Source organism: Taeniopygia guttata, chromosome 5 (assembly GCF_048771995.1).
Source record: "Taeniopygia guttata chromosome 5, bTaeGut7.mat, whole genome shotgun sequence".
Classification (NCBI taxonomy): Eukaryota; Metazoa; Chordata; class Aves; order Passeriformes; family Estrildidae; genus Taeniopygia; species Taeniopygia guttata.
The window spans coordinates 49,990,401-50,009,338 of NC_133030.1; the positions used below are offsets into that span (position 1 = coordinate 49,990,401).

The 18,938-nt window shown below is 39.5% G+C and overlaps 1 protein-coding gene, 1 long non-coding RNA gene and 1 pseudogene across 5 annotated transcripts; 1 reads left to right on the forward strand and 2 right to left on the reverse strand.

Annotated features, from left to right (window-relative positions):
* Window positions 1-1,415: 1,415 nt before the first annotated feature.
* Window positions 1,416-7,462, reverse strand: LOC100225789 (alpha-1-antitrypsin). 3 transcript variants are annotated; one of them, XM_041716878.2, is made up of 6 exons: window positions 7,376-7,445; window positions 6,653-6,798; window positions 5,092-5,733; window positions 4,187-4,457; window positions 3,500-3,647; window positions 1,416-1,762 (listed from the first exon to the last, which is right to left on the reverse strand). In XM_041716878.2, the coding sequence occupies exons 3-6, from the start codon at window positions 5,717-5,719 to the stop codon at window positions 1,553-1,555; spliced, it is 1,257 nt and encodes a 418-aa protein (XP_041572812.1). In that variant the 5' UTR covers window positions 5,720-5,733; window positions 6,653-6,798; window positions 7,376-7,445; the 3' UTR covers window positions 1,416-1,552. The 3 variants fall into 3 exon arrangements, with proteins under 3 accessions (XP_041572812.1, XP_072786472.1, XP_032604765.2); XM_072930371.1 differs by having other exon boundaries at window positions 6,653-6,871; window positions 7,376-7,432; XM_032748874.3 differs by lacking the exon at window positions 6,653-6,798 and having other exon boundaries at window positions 7,376-7,462.
* A 5,559-nt stretch (window positions 7,463-13,021) lies between these two features.
* On the reverse strand, window positions 13,022-17,476 carry LOC100222926 (alpha-1-antitrypsin-like; annotated as a pseudogene).
* On the forward strand, window positions 13,198-18,828 carry LOC140684331 (uncharacterized). Of its 2 annotated transcripts, none has more exons than XR_012056485.1 (2): window positions 13,198-13,627; window positions 17,329-18,828. It is a non-coding gene; the product is annotated as an uncharacterized lncRNA (long non-coding RNA). The 2 variants fall into 2 exon arrangements; XR_012056484.1 differs by having other exon boundaries at window positions 18,092-18,828.
* Window positions 18,829-18,938: the final 110 nt, after the last annotated feature.

Here is an 18,938-nt window from a genome sequence, read left to right on the forward strand (position 1 = left end):
AGACATTCAGCTCAATGCAGAAGAAGGGGCAGGAGGTGCTCCAGACTCTGGAGCACAGCTTGCCCTGCAGGCCCTGGAGAAGCCCCCAGTGAGGCAGCTGTGCCCATAGGGGCAGCCCGTGGATGACTGTGCTGAGCAGAAGCCCACACTGCTTGAGGACTCCGTGCCAGAGCAAGTAGATGTGGCCAAGAAGAAGTTGCAGCTTGTGGAGAGCTGGGCCTGGAGCAGGGTCCTGGCAGGACCTGCAACCCCATGGAGAGAAGACCACACTGGAGCAGTCTGTTCCTGATGGATTGGATCCTGCAGGAAAGACTTCCAGAGCAGTTCCTGAAGCACTGTCATCTGTAATCATGCTGCAGCAGAGGAAGATCAGGAATAGAAAGGAGTGGCAGAGATGAAGTATTATAAACCAACCTCAACTCCTCTGCCCCTGTGTCTGCTTTCCTGCACCACTCAGAGAGAGAAGTAGAGGAGTTAGGAGTGAAATTGAGCCTGGGAGAAGGAAGGGGTCGGGCGGAAGGTGTTTTCAACTATGTCTTTACTACTACCCTACTTTATTTTTAATTGCTAGTTAATAAAATTAACCTGCTGCAGCATGACTTTCCCTTCACATAGTGCTGCCTACTCAGTACTCAGGAAGGTGCCCAAGTCACCTTTCTGCATCCTGAACATCAGCTTAATGGAGAGAATCCTCTTGGAGGCACTCTGCAGCCTGAGCTTGCTGAAGCAAGTAGAGGTCAATATGATCAGCTGGCATGTGGACAAGAGAGACATGACCAGTGATGCAGTCACCAGTTTCTGGAACCAGAGGATGTGTTTTGCCACATCTGGTTCTCCTAGGGATCCCATGCTTTACTGTGCATGCACAAAACCATTAAAGATGATCATTTGTGCAATGATGTACAGCTTTCACTGACACAAAAGCTGAATTCTTGTCTTGCCAGGAATGTTGGGCCCCTTATTCTGGAGCAAATAGTGAGAAGTGCAGAAGGGAGCAAGGTTTGAAGCTTGTAGAAGGCAGCTGTCAAGCTAGAAGGAAAAGTATTATTCTTTACCAAGGAGCATCCACCATCTAGGAGAGGAAAGGTAAAACAACTCTATGTCTCTGTTTCCCTTTCCATGGAAGGACTTCAAAGAGGAAGGAGACTTCTCCTGGGATTCATGGTGGAATGAGAGGGAGGGAAAGAAGGGTTCCCCAGCTGAAAGGGATAGACTTGTGGTTGTGAGGCTAGGACAGGAAATGGGAGACGCAGGAAGTTTCTCAGCCAACAGCAGGGAGTTGTACCTGCATACAAAAAACCCTGATACCATGATAGCTACACAGAAAATGTGTATCTGTTGAAGATCCCATGGCTGCCTACTTGGGCTGAGCAATTTTATAAGAATGACCTATCATGTTTGTACCCAAATGTCAGTTTTAAAGTAAAGAAGAACTTGACAGAAGATTTATTTGTTAATTATGCATCAGATCAGTTCGAGTCCTACTTTGCAAAGAAATTCCTGGGATGTGCACCAGCTCTCCTCTCTGCAGTGGAGAGTAAAGTGCTCTGGCCTAGTCTTCCTCAGCAGTTGGGTTGACAATTTTCCCCAGGAAGAGGAGACCATCAGTGGTTTTGTCAATAATCAGCATCATGAAGGGCCTGTTGAAGGTGATGTGAGGAGGAGGAGAAAGCGGTAGACTGTATGGTATAAATTCTAACACAGTTGCTGCAGCAGCCTCTGTGCCATTCTCTCTGACATCCACCGTGGCCTTGTGAATTGCCTGCAAGGAAACAGAGATTATAATCTAAGTGCAGAAGAGAGAGAAGCAGCTGGGGGAAATTTTGCTTGCTTTAACACTGTGAGAAGGTAATCCTTAAAAAAAAAAAAACAAACACAGAATGAATGTAGAACTTGTGTGAAAAAAATACTAGTGTCCAGCCTTTTCAAGACAAGCAAAGTTTGCTCTGAGTTCAGGAAAAGTTTTCTTCAACAGTCAGAGTCAAACATGCCTGCTTGCAGAGACTGAGCAACATAGAGGATATTTATTATTCTGTTGTTTCTCAGAGTAACTGAGACACAAAAGAACAAAATAGAAGAACACATACTGAACACAAAAGAAGAAATTTTTCATTTTGCATCAATTTCTGTGTAAGCAAAATAGTTCTCTCTGCAAAAACAATAGTGACAAGCTTTATAGAGTGTCTTTGTGTAACATAGCCAATGGATAAGATTTTTCAGGACTTTCTGTGGTAAGTATAGCAAATTCACATTTAGGAATTCACATGAGCTGTTTCATTGGTTTTGGACAGCTCTCTGTTTTCTTCCTTCATTGTCTGCAACACATCTAAAATTCCATGTCATGAGTCTCTGCTACCTTCACCAGTTTACTTGGCTTTCCAGGCATCAACCCCGTATCTACAATCCAGGTGTTTCCACATGACATAGGGAGGAATGCGAAGAATCACAAATAATGTATGATGGAAGGACCTCTAGAGGCCATTGAATGCCACCAACCCTCCTGCACTGTGTCACCTCTGACACCAAATGAGGTTACTCAGGATTTAATCCAGTCAGGATTTGAGTATTTCAAAGGACAGAAATTTCATAAATAACCCATACTAGTTTTTGATAACCCTCATGGTGAATTTTTTAATGTAAAACCCAATCAGAATATCCCATTTTCTATCTTTTGTGTGTTGTCCCTTAATGTATCACAGTTCATCTGCAAGAAGAGTCTGTGTCCATCTTGTCTCTACCTTTCTAATAAATATCTGCAGCCAGTGCTAAGAACCCCCCCTTCACCCTCCCTTCTCCTGACTGGCAGCTCCAGCTCTCCCAGCCTCTCCTCACCCATGCAGTGCTGCAGCCACGCAGCCATCCTGCTCACCCTCCTCTGGACTCACTCTGCTCCAGGCTCTCCATGTGTCCCTTGTATTTGGGAGCCCCACACTGGATGTGTTGAACTCCAGAGGTAGTCTCACAAGTGAAGGATAGAGGGAAGGCTCACCTCCCTCATGACACAGAGCATATACTCCTTGGGACTCTAGAGAAATCATTTTGTGTGTCTGTTTTCTCATTTCTTGCTTGTGAAATGGGGCTATCCCTTTCCCACAAGTCTGTTGTCCATATAAATTCCGAAGTGCTCAGATAATGGAATAATGAAAGGTTTATACACAGTATAAGAATGACTATTCCCAGACTTATGTCGTAACTATGATTTTTGCTATGCATTTCTTCTTCAACACCAGCTTTTTGTGAAATTATTCCTCCTATGCTTTCCAATTGTTTTCTCCTTCAGAGACTTTCAGCAAAATTTGTAGGATTACTGTGCAGTAAACAATTTAATATTAAATTGTAGGAATAGCAGCCATTTGATGCCTAACCTTTTCCTTCCTTTATTACCATCATTAAACAATGACTATACTTCAGGGGTAGGATCAGACTATTTGTAGGATCAAACCTGCATACAAACAAGGCAGAAAAATCTCTTGATTACCATCTCTGCTTGCATACTTACTTTGGAAACCTTCAGAAGAAGATTTTTTGCCATTCCAGAGAGATCAGCCTGATCACTGAACACCTCTGTCACGCCCATTTTCTCAAACAGGCTCTTAACATCATAGGAACCGGAGACAGAGAATCTTGGAAGATCCAAGTAGATATTTCTTTTCAAAAATAAATAAAAATGTGAGTTTGTTATTGCAAGATCTCTTGAAGCACTATCCGTTGCAGGTATATATCCATCCCAAATACCTATGGAGCTAAGGCTTGGCTTTCTAAGACAGATAAATTTCATGTTAGAGAAGTAGAAACTGAGGTACCTGTCCCACCAGCCACAGGCTGATCTGTGGTGCAGGGGTAGAGTTATGGTTTATGAAAGTCACTAACTGGAAGGTATCATCCAGACTGGAGAAAAAAAATTAAATTTTCTTTTTAACTGGATTCCTCCTACTGAAGGCAGGTTCCTGAGGGCAATCTACCCATGTGCAGGATCCTCACAACTGGGAGCTGTGACTGGGGGAGCTGAGAGGGTTCCCCTTTGGCATGAAATTACATGACAGCTTGTCTGAGTTAAAGAAGCTGAGTAGTGTTTGTTCCTCAGAGCTGTACTTAGAACTCATAATGGTATCCTAAGCTTTACCTTTCCTGGATGAGTAGTTTTAGCCTATTCAATATTTAAACAAAGCCACAATTAAAATATTACCTTTTTTCAAATGCTCTCAACCAGTTAGACACTGTTTCTTTTAGCAGAGCATCTTCCACCTGTTTCATTGTCCCTTGATCAGGCAGAACAAAAAATGAAGTAACATTTCCTATGTATGGGATTTCTACTACCCAGCAAGACAACTTCTCATCCCTGTGGACATTAAAGTTCTTGTTTTGATGCATCATTTTGACCTTAACAGAATTCTTGGTGTCCAAAAAGAAGTCATCATCTCTCGTTTTTAAACTGTTGAAAGGACTTTCCCAGGAGCCTTTGAAAAAAAGAATGAGTATAGAATTGAAATTTAAAAAAGGGACTAATAAATACATGTCACATTAATTGATGCTTAAAATAATGTACTTGAACTGTAGAGACAGCAACAAGCCTATCTCAATTTAAGGATGCTTGTTGCCTGGCCATGGAAAGAAGCTTCATCCCTTTTCAATGGTTTAAATAAAAATCACACAATAAAAGTATAAGTTGAGGCTTGCAGTGGAAAAGAGATGAATCTTTGCCTGTTCAGATAATGGTAGATCTTTCACAGACTCCAACTATACAAGCTTCAGGCTCATTCCTTTCATGCAATTGTCATCTGTGTTTGACCATGTTCTGCACAGGCAAATACCTGTGCCTTTCAACAAATGATCATAAGTTCTGAATATCTTCAGCTCTGAACCTGGTTTAAAATTTATAAGACATTGATCAGTACTTCCGCTGGTTCTGTTATTTTCTCATTTAGAAAATGATTCTTTATACCTGTCTTTCAAATATTTTCCTGTGTAATTTAAAACCAGAATGATGTGTTTTAAATTAGATTATAAGATGTGTTCAAAATGGGAAAAAGTTTTGTTTCTTAGAACTTCCAGAGCTGATTTGTATAGCTGCTAGCCATGTCTGTCACTCACCTCTAAATAAAACGTAGTTAATGAGAACCATCACTGTTTTCGGATCAAGACTCTTGACTAAATCAACAATTTTGCCATGTGTTTTTGTTTCCACGTACATATTGATTTCCTTTATAGCCTGTGGAAGATTCTGGAAGTCACTAGAAACAGGTTCAGCATGATAAAAATTTGTGACACCATTTAAAAAGTTTTGAAGCAATTCCACTCGGCTGTCTACAAACAGGGCATTGCCCATGTTCAGTTGGTCTTCTCGGTGAGGGTCATTCAGCATCTGGAGGATACGCTGAAATCCCTCATGAATCTCCTGCTCCTCCATCCGCGTCAGGTTGAAGGCAAGGCCTTTCTGCAGCTCTCTGAGCGTGTTTGATCTGGCTCCCAGGGTGAGCATTGCAAAGGCAGTGCAGATACTCAAAGGAGAGAAGAAAATGTTCCCATCCCCCATGTCATCTCTGATCTGCTTGTAAAGCTTAAATGCAAAGTCAGCATTGCTGGGGGCTAGCTTGACATAAGGCAAGTTTTCATGATCAGCCTGGGACTGGTCTGCTGGCACTGGTGTTTGTTGTACCTGCTGTTGACCCTGGACTTGAACTCCAAGAAACAGCAAACACAAAGACAATGCAGACTTCATTGTCCTGAACAGTCCTGTTAAGAAAGAACAAATCAACTTTTAGATCTAGAGAAGTTTTTCATTACTGGATAAAAAGATTTTGTATTCCAGATACCGATTTTCAGATATCAGTCATTAGAACTACTCTTCTACTTGGCCTCTGGAATGCACTGGCCTACAGTTTATTTCTAGTCAGTTCTCTTAGTTTGTGACCAAGGAGCAAAGAAAATAAGACAATAATCTGGCGTTGCCAGGGAAGAATCAGCTTTCCTGAGGTATTATGTGTGAAATAGTTCTTGCTTCTGAATAGCATGGCCTCAGTGCATTCCTCAGTGCCTTGGGGTGCATGGCTGAGCTCCTGTATTGGCACCCATCTGTCTGGTGAGTACTGTGACAGAGAGACCAACTTTTGCTGATATGTTTCTGTGGTACCCATGGTCTTGTTATGACTTCGGTTTTCAAGCCTTGAAGAGATAGTTATAGCAGTTTATAAAATCCACCTAAATGCTCAGCCCTTAAACTGTTTTTATATTTCTTCCTCTTATATAACAGCTCTGACTGAAGACCTATATTATTTCAAGACTTTACCTTAAGTGTTTCAGCAAATTGAGGATAAATTGATAAATGTTTTTTGACACTCTATATTGCACATAAGCTATCCATAAAATTGCAAAGCTCAAGACTCAGGAGCTGAGGAAAAGCTACAGTGGAATCTGCCTTGCTGTGTATATGTAATTTGATAACCTTTCCTTTTCCTTCAACCAACATAAGCAAATTCTACATAACCCCACAGTCTCTCTTCTGTCCTTCTGGGGGAGGAATCCTGCAACATATTGGAGAAGAATGCTCTCCATTTAGTACCACACCTGAATTACCTCAAATGACAGAAACTTAAACCCATGAAGCAAGCAGTGGCCCTCAGGGAAATAGAGATGATCTGAATACTGATCTTACCAGCCGTGTACTTATCCTGGAGAATGAGATTCTGCCCAGAATCTGCCTCAGGCTGTGTGTCTAATACCAGGTTCAGGTCTTGCTCCAGACTTATGGGGAATTGTTATTTTCAGGTTTCCTCTTTTCTGGATATCCATTATGAAAAACTGGAGATATAAGGTGTTAAAGTGCTGAGTATGGGAGCTATACTCAGCATGTCTAAAATGTTGGGTATAAACACTGACGCAGGGAAAAAAAAAAAAAAAAAAAAAAAGGCATTCTAGCTTAATTTTGTTCTGGTAATTATTCACTTCATAATTCCCCAAATCTGCCTTTGAGAGAGACTGATTTCTCTTCCAGGCCACTTGACTGCAAGTAGCCTGGTCTTTAAGCATTCTAGACAGAAATGAAGCTACTCTCATTAGCCCTACATCAACCTGGGATAGTTGGGACATTGAGATTTCAACTAAATTTATTCCTCTGAGAGCAGAGACAATGCTTTGTTCTGCATCTTGGTACTGATTGTTGGCTGTTCGTTTTGGACTTCAAATCCCTATCATCCTGTCACTATATCTAGGAGATGGATTGCTGAATGAATTTTGTTTCAGACATTCAGAAAATGCTTCCAGAAGCTGAAATAATTTCCAATTACTGTACAAAACAAATTAGTCTCAGCAGTAAATAGAAGGGATCACACACAGCATAAATTCAAAGACTTCTAAGAAAGTATAATATGGTACTTACTGTGCTGGACTTTTCTTTCACAGTGCTTCTTCCCTCATTCATTTGCTTTCTAGTATTAAGTTAACGTCCCCTGGTAAAGATTAAACAGGACAAATAAGAGTTATTTGCAAAGCAAAGATTAAGTAAACTATTTTTTTCTGGATATCAAATATTTAAAGTCTTTTTCCCATCACACAGCCAGAATGACGCCAGCACCTAGGGCTTTAAAGGGAGAGAAGGATCAGAAACTTTGCTACTCTTGGCTCAAGCTAAACTGTATGTAAAATTGCTTTACCAATAACTGTGGTAAATCAGTTCCTGAAAATAGAACATGAGGAGAACTGGAAAGATAAGAAAAGGCCAAGAACATGGATGCCCTGTCCCAGTGAACTTTCTGCACAGGATACCCTGATGTAACAATACCATCTAATTGAGTACCCAAGGCAAGTTTGTTCAGGTACAGCTCCACCCTGCCCTAAATGGCATTATTTGATGGGCTCAGAACACTGGTTAGCTTTTTGAGGGACCATTGATGAGTATTTTAGAAACTACTAAAGAGTAAAAAGCAAAGCACAGCATAGCTTGAAAAATAACTGAAATAAGAAAACAAATGAAAGAATGAAATAGGTAAACTTTTCCACAGCAAAATCTTAACTGGGGAGAAGAGAGAAGACCTTATAACCCCTTGTGCATGGGATAAGCATGAATTACATACATATCATATGTATCTTACACCAGGATCCCTCTCAGAGGAAGCTGAAGCAGGCACAATTTAGCTATTTAGAAGGTTATTTAAGGATCAGGTGCACATGGCACTTATCCTAATTAGCAATGACTAATTATTTCCATTGAATGTACATGATTTCGCCCCAGGTAAACTTAAAATTTATCTACACATAGGAATCAACCATCATTGTTATTGCTATGTAACTACTCTCTCTTACAAGACAGAGGGAGGGTTGGTTAGACTGTATTCCTACAGAGAGGTTTTTTTTATGTACAAGTACCCAGAAAGTTTATTGCAGTATTATGTAAAATGACGAAGTCTCCGGAGTAGCAAGTATGCTGTTGCTTAACTCTAGCAAAGACAAGATATTTCTCTCAAGCCTAGGCCTGCCTACATAGATAGCATTAATCTTTCAGCCTAGTTCTAATGCTTGGCTAACCATCTAAAGGATGCCACTGTTTCTTGAGAAGAATTTCTTGGAATAGCAAAGCAGCTGCATTGATTCCTGTCCTTTCTCCCAGGAGATGCAGCAGCACACAGCATGTCAGGGAGAGAGTGGAAAGTTGCTTCTGTCCTTGCTCACAACTCCCAGGCACCAGATCCTCTGAGCCTGGCCCAAGTGTCTTCCTAGACCAGGTTAAGACCCAAAAATGACCATTTTCAAAGAATCAGCTTCCCAGCAATTCCAGACAGGTCAGCATGGTTAATGAACCTGTCACGCCCAGTGCTTTGAAAATCTCCCTTAGGTCATAGGCGCCAGAAATAGAGACTCTTGGATAATATATGTTGCATCTGTTGAAGGCAATGGAAAATGAGGGTGAATTACCCCATACAGTCACACGTATCACCTGCATGTCAGCCAGGAAAAACACAGGGAGAAGAAAGCAGTTTGTTACTTCACTGCACATTCCTGTTGTTGAAAATGGCTGTGTCCACAGAACATGGGGATATGCAAGGCCAAATTAGAAATTTTGTGTAGTTTTGCAAAGGAGAGCCATCCAAGGGAATTGCACAGAAGACAGTGTGGAGTTCCTGGATGCTTTGGGATCAGTGGTGTCTGGGACAGGGGGACTCTTGCTCCAGGAACCAGGGCAGCTGTATAAAGGACTGACAGACATGCTTTTCCCATTGGCCTGATAATGGTCTACACGGAATGAATTAAGGAATAATTTAATTATCTCTCTTTCTGCTCTCCCTGAATCTGCTCAGTTATGCAATGTGTCTTGGTTCCTCCTTACAGGAGCAGTTTCATCCCATATCATTAACTTATTTGTGTTGCTGCTTGGTCATCAGAGTATCATATTTCAGTTGCTGCTTGGTCATCTGATTATTATATGCTGGTTTTGCTTGTTATATTTGAGGGCTTTCCAGGGCGAAGGATTTCTGACTGTATAAACAAAAGATCAGTAAGATAAATGTGTACATTGCATGATAAATCGTCATGCAGACATTTCTTGTTCCCGTATAAAGATGTATCATTCAAGGTATGTCTACAAAAGTTCATTTAAATTGACTTCTTGACATATGTAGCTCCCTTAAAATCAGGAGATTGGTATCATTGCAAAACTGGCATAAGTAGTATAAAAATCAACTCCTTTCAGTAATTTTATATTTTTCTGTAGAGGGCATCCCAAATATACTTTTCATGTCGTAGAAATACTTCATCCTTTACTCCTCAAATAATGAAAGTGCTCCCATTTCAAAAACCAGCATGACTAACAGAAAGAAAAAAAGCTAAAGGCTAAGCAAAAGTCTGTGACAGAATTGGGAATAGAAACTAGACCTTTTCTACTTTGTTTTTAGCTTGCCTCACCAATGCAGTAGGAATCTTTGAATTGAATTTACATATAAACTGTAGACATCTGCTAGAAGAAAGCTGTATAAGCAAAACCAAATACTCCATTTTTCCTTCTGTGCTATATCTCAGAAGAAAATAAAGCCTTTTTTTAATCAGGTATGATTCCTTTTCTCTTAACAGACATTTTACCTCAGATGATTATTTCATCAGTGTTCAGAAAATAATCTCCTAGCACTGAATGAAAAAGTGTTTCCAAAAGCATACAAGCATTTAGGCTCTGATGTGAATTCCATTGAAGACAATCAGCCAGCACTGTAATGCTCAATATGGGTCATCTGTCACTGGCAGCTCATCTTAGATTTTCCTGATATATTTTCCATTAGGTTCGCAGATAGTAGAGTTGTAGACATATCTGACAGTACCAAAGCTTTTCAAAACTAGTTGTTAGAAGTTTTATAAAAACCACTCAATTAAAACAGGGGTGTAAATAAGTAATAGTAAGTAGACCAAAATTTTGCTCTCAAAATGTATCTTAGCTTGACTTTCTCTTTTCAAATGATACATCAAACTCAAGTAGTTAGGACTACAGATCAAAACCCTGAATTAATAACATTGGTACAAGAACTTAGAGATGGCATGTGTAACTCCCAGAATTAAAGCAAATGAGAGAAAATGAAAATTGCTGTGCCCTCCTGAGTGCCAGTGAGGTCAAAGGCTGTCCCTTCCAGCACCTGAGCCTGACTGGTGGCTCCAGAGACCAGGGAGAGCAGAGCAAAAGCAGTAGAGAAGCTGACCAGGGAGAAGAAAACACTTGCAACGTTCCTGGGCAGTCATTTGCCTATAAAACTATAATGAAGATTGCGTGTTTCTGAGGGCTATCCATTGGCACCACCCGAAAGGATCTCCATTGTGGGCCTGCTGCTCCTGTGGAGCTTAGTTTTCTTACTCTTGTGGCCACTGAGCTGTTGACAGTTAAGGACAACAGGCTCACACGCAGCAAAGGAGCATTTCATGCAGTCATGGATAAAGAAAAAGTAAAATTGTAATTTCATATCTGGGTACCATGCCAAAAGCAACTCCTAAATTCATCCATCTGGCCCTTTGAGAACTTCTATAGTTATTACTTTATCAGGTTATAGTCACATTCATCATTCTGATTTGTCAGTAAAATAACTTCTAAACATTTTAGCAATCAAAAAAAAAGAGTTTCCCTTTGGTCTGACACTGTCTTTGACAATGAATTGATCACCTAGGATTTGATTATATCTCTCTGGCCCAGCACTAATTTGGCAGTAGTATTACTGCAGTCGTGCTCTGCTTTAACATCGCTGCCAGGTCTGAGGAGTGGGGAGCTATGCTCTTTATCACCTCCCTCTCTGCCTGCTCTCTCTGCCTGCCCCTGCACAGCTGTTGGAAGGATATCTGCATGCTGTTGGCCTTGGGTGCTGAGCCTTTCTCAACAAGGGGTCCACCTGCCAAAGGAGACTCTCCAATGGCCTTTTTCTGCCAGCTTGTTCCAGTTTGCAGCATCAGGCCACACTTAGCAAGCAGCTGGGTCCTGGAGCTAGTAACAGACTTTCTGGATTGTAACAAAAATCTTGGTTTCAATATTTTTAAGGAGGAAAGGGGTTAATGGACAATGCCTATGCTTCCACAGTAAGTTGTATAACATTTTAAATTGTGTTTGAGTTCATTTATATTACAACATAATAGAATTAAACTTTCATATTTTATTCTTCATGGTAGTTTCCATGTGCCCAGCTTTGAAGTGTTTTTGGTAACTGCATCATCAAAGTGTTGCAGTATCATCTAAGGAACAGCACAAATCCTTAATGAGGAGCAGCCTTTTAAAATAAGCACTCACACTTACTGTGAAAATAAGCATACAGAATTACAGCAAATGCACAGGACTAGTCAGGAGAGACCACCCAAACACGTCTGTGCTAAGTACGTGGGGGTCTCGCAGTCTGTGACTTGATGTAGTTTTGAAGGGCGTTTGTTGAACTGCCGGCACATCGTGGCCTCCAGCTCCCTCATTTCTGAGAAGTAGTTGTTAAGGCCTATCAGCATCACCTGGAACTTAGTGTTATTCAAAAAAATGCAAATTGAGAGCAGAGAGGGAGCTTGTAGGGCTGAGTGATGAAGGGACACTTTCCCACTCCCCAGTTGTTCACTCTGGCTCCATTTGTCCCAGTACACAGAGCAGTTTTGGGGAACAGACCTGGCCATCAGCCTGGTGACACATTCTTATACTTTTGGTACAGTTCAGACACATGCCACCATATGATTCTTCCAAACAAGTTCTAAGCATGTGTTTGGAGTTAGCACAGGCCAAGAGCCATTTCCAAGAAGTAGATGGGATGACTTGCAGGGTCAGAATTAAGCAATGTGGATACAACCTGTGTCCAGGCAGCTGACCTCTGACCTGTATCACAGGTTAGAGAACAGACCTTAGGGCTCTTTATTTACCAGCATAGAGGTAAACTCTGGAGATAGGATTTATCTCAATGTTTGGTTTCTTCCCCTTCCAGGTATTCATATCCTGTCCTCTTTGAACGTCCACTTACAAGAAATACAAGATTAAATCTCTAATGGAATGCCAGTAGAAGCTTCTGGATATCTAGCCAAAACATTTCCCAGCACTGCTTCCACACAGGGTGTTTGTGTAGAGTTTGTTTCATTAATGGCCATCTCAAGGAAGCCAACACAATGTGGGTGGATGCCATCAGCTGTGAATGTCCTAAAGGAGAGTATGGAATAAGACTTGACCTTCAAAGGAAGTGCCTAGGCCTGGTCTAAAGTGACTGACTCTCCCAGTGTGTAATTTGCAGATATGCCCTCCTTCTACTGGAAACCCTACCAATGCCAGAAGCCAACCTGTAGTTTGCAGATAATTCATTTGGATTTATCCACTCAAATTTTATTTACTTACAGTATTTCAACTGAGTGTCTCAGCTAGATATTACCTTGCTTTTCAAAGATGGCACTGATCACTAAAAGGCTGATTTATCAAATGCTTCACAATTCACTAATAGGTTTATCTCAGTGGTTATTCTCTACGGAAGGACGAAGCAAAAAGAATTTTTCTAAGAAAGACTGCACTTTTCCTGATTTTTTTGGGAAAAATAAAATTGTTAGTAAGTGTTGGGATATAATTTTAATGACAATGGACAATAATTCCATAAAATGCAATTCAAATAAAAAAGACCAGGCGCTGACCAGTCATTTTTCAGTTGGGTTTACAATTTTTCCCATGAAGAGGATGGTCTGAGGATACTGATCAACAATCAACAGCAAGAATGGATGATTGAATTTAACAATGGGAGGAGCAGAATAAGGAAGAAAATCTATGCTGCTGGCTGCTGCAACCTCTGTGCCATTCTCATGAAACTTCAGCAGGGCCTTGTGAGTAGCCTACAATAAAATACAGCAAGAATTAATTTATGTGGAAGATGTGGTGTGAAATTATTCAAATTAACACAAAGTTAATTCAACTACTGCCTTTCAAAAAAATTGCTGGTAAGACAGGAACCAGGAAGAAGGACCCTACAGCTCATTGTGTGATTTTCAGCAATGTTGTCTCAATAAGCAAATATTTACACATTCAGCTTTCCTCACCACAACTGGGATTAATGCAGAGCTGAGCAACTGCACACCTTGTGGAATTATTTGAAAGTAAAATAGCCACGCAAATTCAAAGGGAATGTCATTTTCAAAGGGAAAGGAAATGGGGCTCCAGAACTGCTCTGTAAGTATTCCTAACAGCAAATGCACTACAGCTTACAGAAATTCAACCTGGCTACCAAATTTTTGGTTAAGTTATTGTTGGGCATGTTTAATCCTTTTCTTTTACTAGTCCCAAAATGCTAGAAGATTGTAAGTGATGTTTTCAGAATGGCTATAAAAATGCTAGTTTTTAACTTTACATTATTTTCAGTAAATGGGATGTTTTCCTCAAGTCTAGTCCATTTTATATTTTTAGCACTCAACAGAGCCTTCAATGGTGACAGCAGTTTCTAAATCCTTTAAAATTATAGAATGCATGTTAGAAAAAGGCCACTTTTTCTAACATGCATTAACCACTTTTTTGGTGGATATGCTGATGCAAGACATGCCCAACACAGTTACTCATAGGCAGTTCTTTTACATGCAGAATATATGTTGTGTTTAGTTTCCTGGTTAAATGCTAAACCCACCCCTCCATCTACCCTCCACCTTTGCTTATAAGACAAAAGAAAATATCCTTATCTCCAGATCTTGGAAAAGTCTGAGGAAGTTTAAAGGGACTTTATCAGCTAAATGTTCTATTTCAAGTATTAGCTAGCCCTAGCAATAACTAAAATTTCATGGGTGAACTTAGGGTAAGGCAATTAGCTGTTAAGGAATCCATAGATGGCTGTTTCTGCTGATAAACTTACTTTTGAAACCTTCACAGCAGGGTTTCCTGTGATTCCAGACAGATCAACCCAATTAGAAAACACATCAGTTACACCCAGATTCATTAAGATCCTCTTTAAGTGATAGGTGCCTGAAATTGATAGTTTTGGAACACACAATTCCATCCTCCTGTCAAAAGTAAATTATGGTAGTTCTTGCAATCAGAAGATGCCTTGGACTGAAGATTCCTAACTTGATGGTGGTTCTTCTGTGCTAAAATGCTAGTTTTTCATCTAAGAAACGTGACAAGAAAAAGAAGATAGGAAGATGCTGGTCTGGAGGATAGAAAAGTATGGAAGGAGAAAGACATCAGTTCATATTTCTTTTATAATTCTGCAACACAGTCACTTTCTGAGACAGTAAACAGTAGTGTTGCCAGAATTTTTGGGACAAAGTTTGATTTCTTTTTCAAACCTTGAAGGTTCTGCTTTTGGAATTCACACCCCATTCCCTCTGAGGGATCTGACTGCTATGTCACAGTATTACTACTCAAAATATTTAGCTTGAGACAAAGGAAATGGTGCTACTTAGCATCAACTGAAAAATGTATGAGGGAAAAAGAATTAAATTTTCTCAGAAATCTCTTCTTTCATCACAAGGCAATTTCCCAATTTTTCTGATTCTAATTTTTGCTGAAAGTATCAAATCATTTGGTCTGATCCTTTATACTACTTCTATTGTTTAAACCTCCCATCAAAAATACAAAATAGTAATTGTAAAACCTGACCATAGCATTCAGACTTTGGATTCTGACTACCTCGATTCATCAAATCAAAATTCTATATTTACCATCTTTGAAGAGATCTTTGCCATTTAGAAACAGTGTTTTTTGTCAGGATATGTTCCAACTGTTCCTTTAATGGGCAGGATAAACAATGCTGTAACATCTCCCTTGTAAGGAATCTGCACCACCTCCCAAGACAGCTTCCTGTCAGAGTAGGCTTTATAAAATCCATCTCAAATCATCATTTCCACTTCAACTAAGGTCTTTGCATTCACATGGAAAAAGTCCTCGTGAGTCCCCTTAATATTGAAAGGATTTTCCCAGTAAGCTTAAAACCAAAAGAGAAAGAATGGAATTGAATACTTATTTCAGTGAGGATATATTAATATTGTTCAGACTAAAGTACAATAAATAAAACTATATCTGAATATTTACACTTGGAAATAAAAAGCATTCAAAGTTTATTAAATGTCTTATTCTCGGTAATAATTAAATACCACAGGTTAAATTTTGTGTGGATTTGTACACAATCTTTCTAAGTCAGATAAATTAAATGAAGTAACTTCATAATAATATCTTATGTTTTATTTGAAGCAAATGAAAACTGACCAGAATCCAGGGATTTTGCTGTTTTCAGAATATTGCTTATAAAGCAAGTTTCACAGCAGATGTCTTGCTTTTAAAAGGTAGCATGTTATGCTCCTCACATGGTTTTTTATATGTTTTTCACCTTGTAGCACTAAGGAAAAGCTTACATACTAGAGAAACACAAACTTTTGGACCTGAACATTACTGCAGTATGGTAAATGGAATAGGGCCTCAAGGTCTTTAGTCATCAAAATGCTTTGGCCTTTATGTTTATTCAATTGAATTTTCTATGATATTTTATTTTGTAATAAAAAAGGTCATTCACTAAACAAATAGACTGGGATTACAACTTGCCATTCTGTAAGTATATTTTTTTTTGCTTTCTTTTTTTTTTAATGTTGAATAGAGATAGCCTAATTTGAAAAATAAATAATGGACTGTAAATGCCACAATATTCTGGTCACTTTATAAGTTTAAGCCTTCTCCCTTGCTCTCCAGGAAAGAAATTTACTATGGTATGGTGCTCAGACTAGGAAACTTGAGATTAGGTCACCCAAATTTATAAAGTACTTGAAATAAAAAGCGTTTTTTTATTTTGCTAAAAGTTCATAATTTCCAAATATTTTCCAAATATTCCTTTCTGGGTGGGAAGTTCCTTGTATGTTCTGCATGCTGGTACAAATGAACACCCAAGAAGAAGTTAATAATTTCCAAAGCAATACATTCAAATACCTCTTGGGATGGGTGTAATATGATGACAACTCTAGAGGTACCTACCCATGTAATAGTCATGGACTGTAAGTAAATTAAAGGTTTTGGCAATTTTTGTTAATCATCATCTTCTTCGGAATTTAGTTTTCTAATTCAAACATACAATGTGAAAACATTTTGATTTCTAAACTAATAAGTGGATGAAGTCTGACAGGATAATTTAACAATGCACAAATTCTCTGTCGATTCCCCGAGCCTGAATATTGTAAGCAAATGAACTTTTATACTTAGAAATCTAAATATATGCTAGAAAAATTTGGATGTGGAAGAGGTTTCAGAGTTGAAAACTTTTGGTTTTTTTCATAATAGTTTCATCTAAATACATTTATTTTTAAATTATTCAAAAATAACTTGGTGTACTTGTTTTACTTCAGGTGAAACAGCACAAAACAGATGCAGTAAAGAGCATCTATGTAACTTACCTTTGAAATAAATGTAGTTAACTATTACCATCAGAGCGCTTGGATCAAGCTCCTCAAGTATTTGGTTTATATTCCCATGGGTTTTATTCTTTACATAATCATTGATCTCTTTTTTAGCTTCGGTGGAATTCTGGAAGCTAGTAGAGACAGCTTTTCCTCTGTACAGTTTTTTTATGTCATTCAGAAACGTTTTCATTGGCTTCAGGTGTTTGTCCATGAACAGGGTGTTGCCCATTCCAGCTGCACTGGGCTGCCAGGTGGTTCAGCATGGGGAGGAGCTGAGGAAAACCATCACGTATCTCCTCCTTGTGGATGTTGGTGAGGTTAAAGGCCAGGCCTCCCAGCAGCTGAGCTTGGCTACTGCCTCGGGAGCTCAGGGCCAGAAGGGCAAGGGCAGCAGAGATGCTGACTGGGGAAAAGAAAATGTTCTTGTCAGGTTCTTGAGTAGTTGCTTGCCTGTAAAATTAAAAGGCAAAGTCTGTATTGCTTGGGATTATCCTTTGGCAGGACTCAAGAGGATCTGCCTCAAGAGAATGCTGCTCCTGGGGTCAGTTGCCTCAGGCTGGTCCGTGTGGTGATCAGTCTGGGTCAGACTGTGGACATTGGGGTGAAGCATGGCCACCTGCAAGCACAGTGGGAGCATGGCCTTCATCATTCTTCACAGACACTGTGTGGACAAAGAACAAAAGTTGGATGCTGGAGGCTGGCTGTATAGACACCTCATCTTTCATTTCTCTCTGCTACTGCCTTCAAGTGGAAATCACTGTTATATCTTGACCTATTTAAATCCTTGTGCTTCTGAATTTACCTGTAATTCCTATCCATTGCTGCCTGCTTCAGTTCTGCTTTAGCTACAAAAGTTCCTTGTTAGTGGGGAAAGAAACATGTGAGTATTAAAGAAAAATAAGAGTCCAAGGGAGAGAAGTAGTGAAAAGGGTTTTTGTTTCATTTTGTTTTGTTTTTTAAATGACAAAACAACACATTAGAAGCCTTCTGATTAACTATTTTGTGCTTATCTCCTAAATCCTCTGGGGATTATTATGCTGTTAGCATACGAATGATTATGTTATAAAATAGTGCTACACTGCTATATCAACGGAAAACAATACGAGATTGCAGAATTCAAAAGTCCTATTTTCTCTTATTTCTGACTCATTTTACAAAGCAGCTAATCGTAAGAGCTAGTAAAATTTTTCTGCTTCAAAACCTGATTAAATAGGAATACGTTTGTCTATTTTAAATGACCACTCATGTGCCACTTGTCTTACAGATGGGTTCCTTCTTATAGGAAGGTGAGACCATTAGTGTGGACTTGGCCTCTCCTGTCTTTCCAAGCTTCGTATCAGCAGGAAAGTATTCTTTTGTAAGGTAAATATATGCCTTAGGCCAGAGCAGTGCTCAGCAGCAAGACTGGATCAGGACATCTTGGACATTTGTAGTGACTGTGACCATTTTTTTCTTTCTTTGTTTACTGCTTTCTTTTTTACCAATTAAACCAAGAACATGCTGGGATGATTTGTGGTGTCTAAGATGCTTTACCTCTCAGAAAACAAATAAGAGCTATTCCCATTAAAAATATTGTACCAGTGACTAGAAAAGCTCCAAATAGTCTTCACCTAATGTTCTGCTTGAGACAGCACTGCTTCAGGCAGAAGATCACAAGCTACCTGCTTGCCCCCCATTCAATATAAAGGCATTCAAAGACATGGATTCAGCAGAGCAGATGAGATGTTTACTGGGATTCTCTCCACCCTGGCACAGCACTCTGACCACCAAGATTTGGATGAAAAGGAGCCAGCTTGTCTTTCTGCAGCTTTGTTCTGTGTGATCTGGGTAAATTGGAATTTACAGAGGACATTGGCATAGCAAGATCAGTTTGTGAATTCTGTCTGAGTCATCTTAGTGTATGCAAGACATTTACTCATTCACTTCAGTTTTGGTTATCTGATTGTAAGCTTTAAGGAAAATTAGTAATGATAAATAAAATTGACAGTTGAGGATTCAGAATACTTCTGTTATTGAAGCATATTTTTTCTAGATGTTTTTGATCTATTTGGGATAAATATTCAGAGTTATACTCTGTGGAGCTGCTGTAATGAATCCCCAGAATTTGCTAT

Excerpts from the sequence above, each read along its gene's own strand:
- LOC100225789 (XM_032748874.3), bottom strand. The coding sequence starts at position 5,719 with ATGAAGTCTGCATTGTCTTTGTGTTTGCTGTTTCTTGGAGTTCAAGTC. Across the intron at positions 4,458-5,091 it reads TAACTACGTTTTATTTAGAG|GCTCCTGGGAAAGTCCTTTC; the intron begins GTGAGTGACAGA and ends TTTTTTTCAAAG. Across the intron at positions 1,763-3,499 it reads TTCTTCTGAAGGTTTCCAAA|GCAATTCACAAGGCCACGGT; the intron begins GTAAGTATGCAA and ends GTTTCCTTGCAG.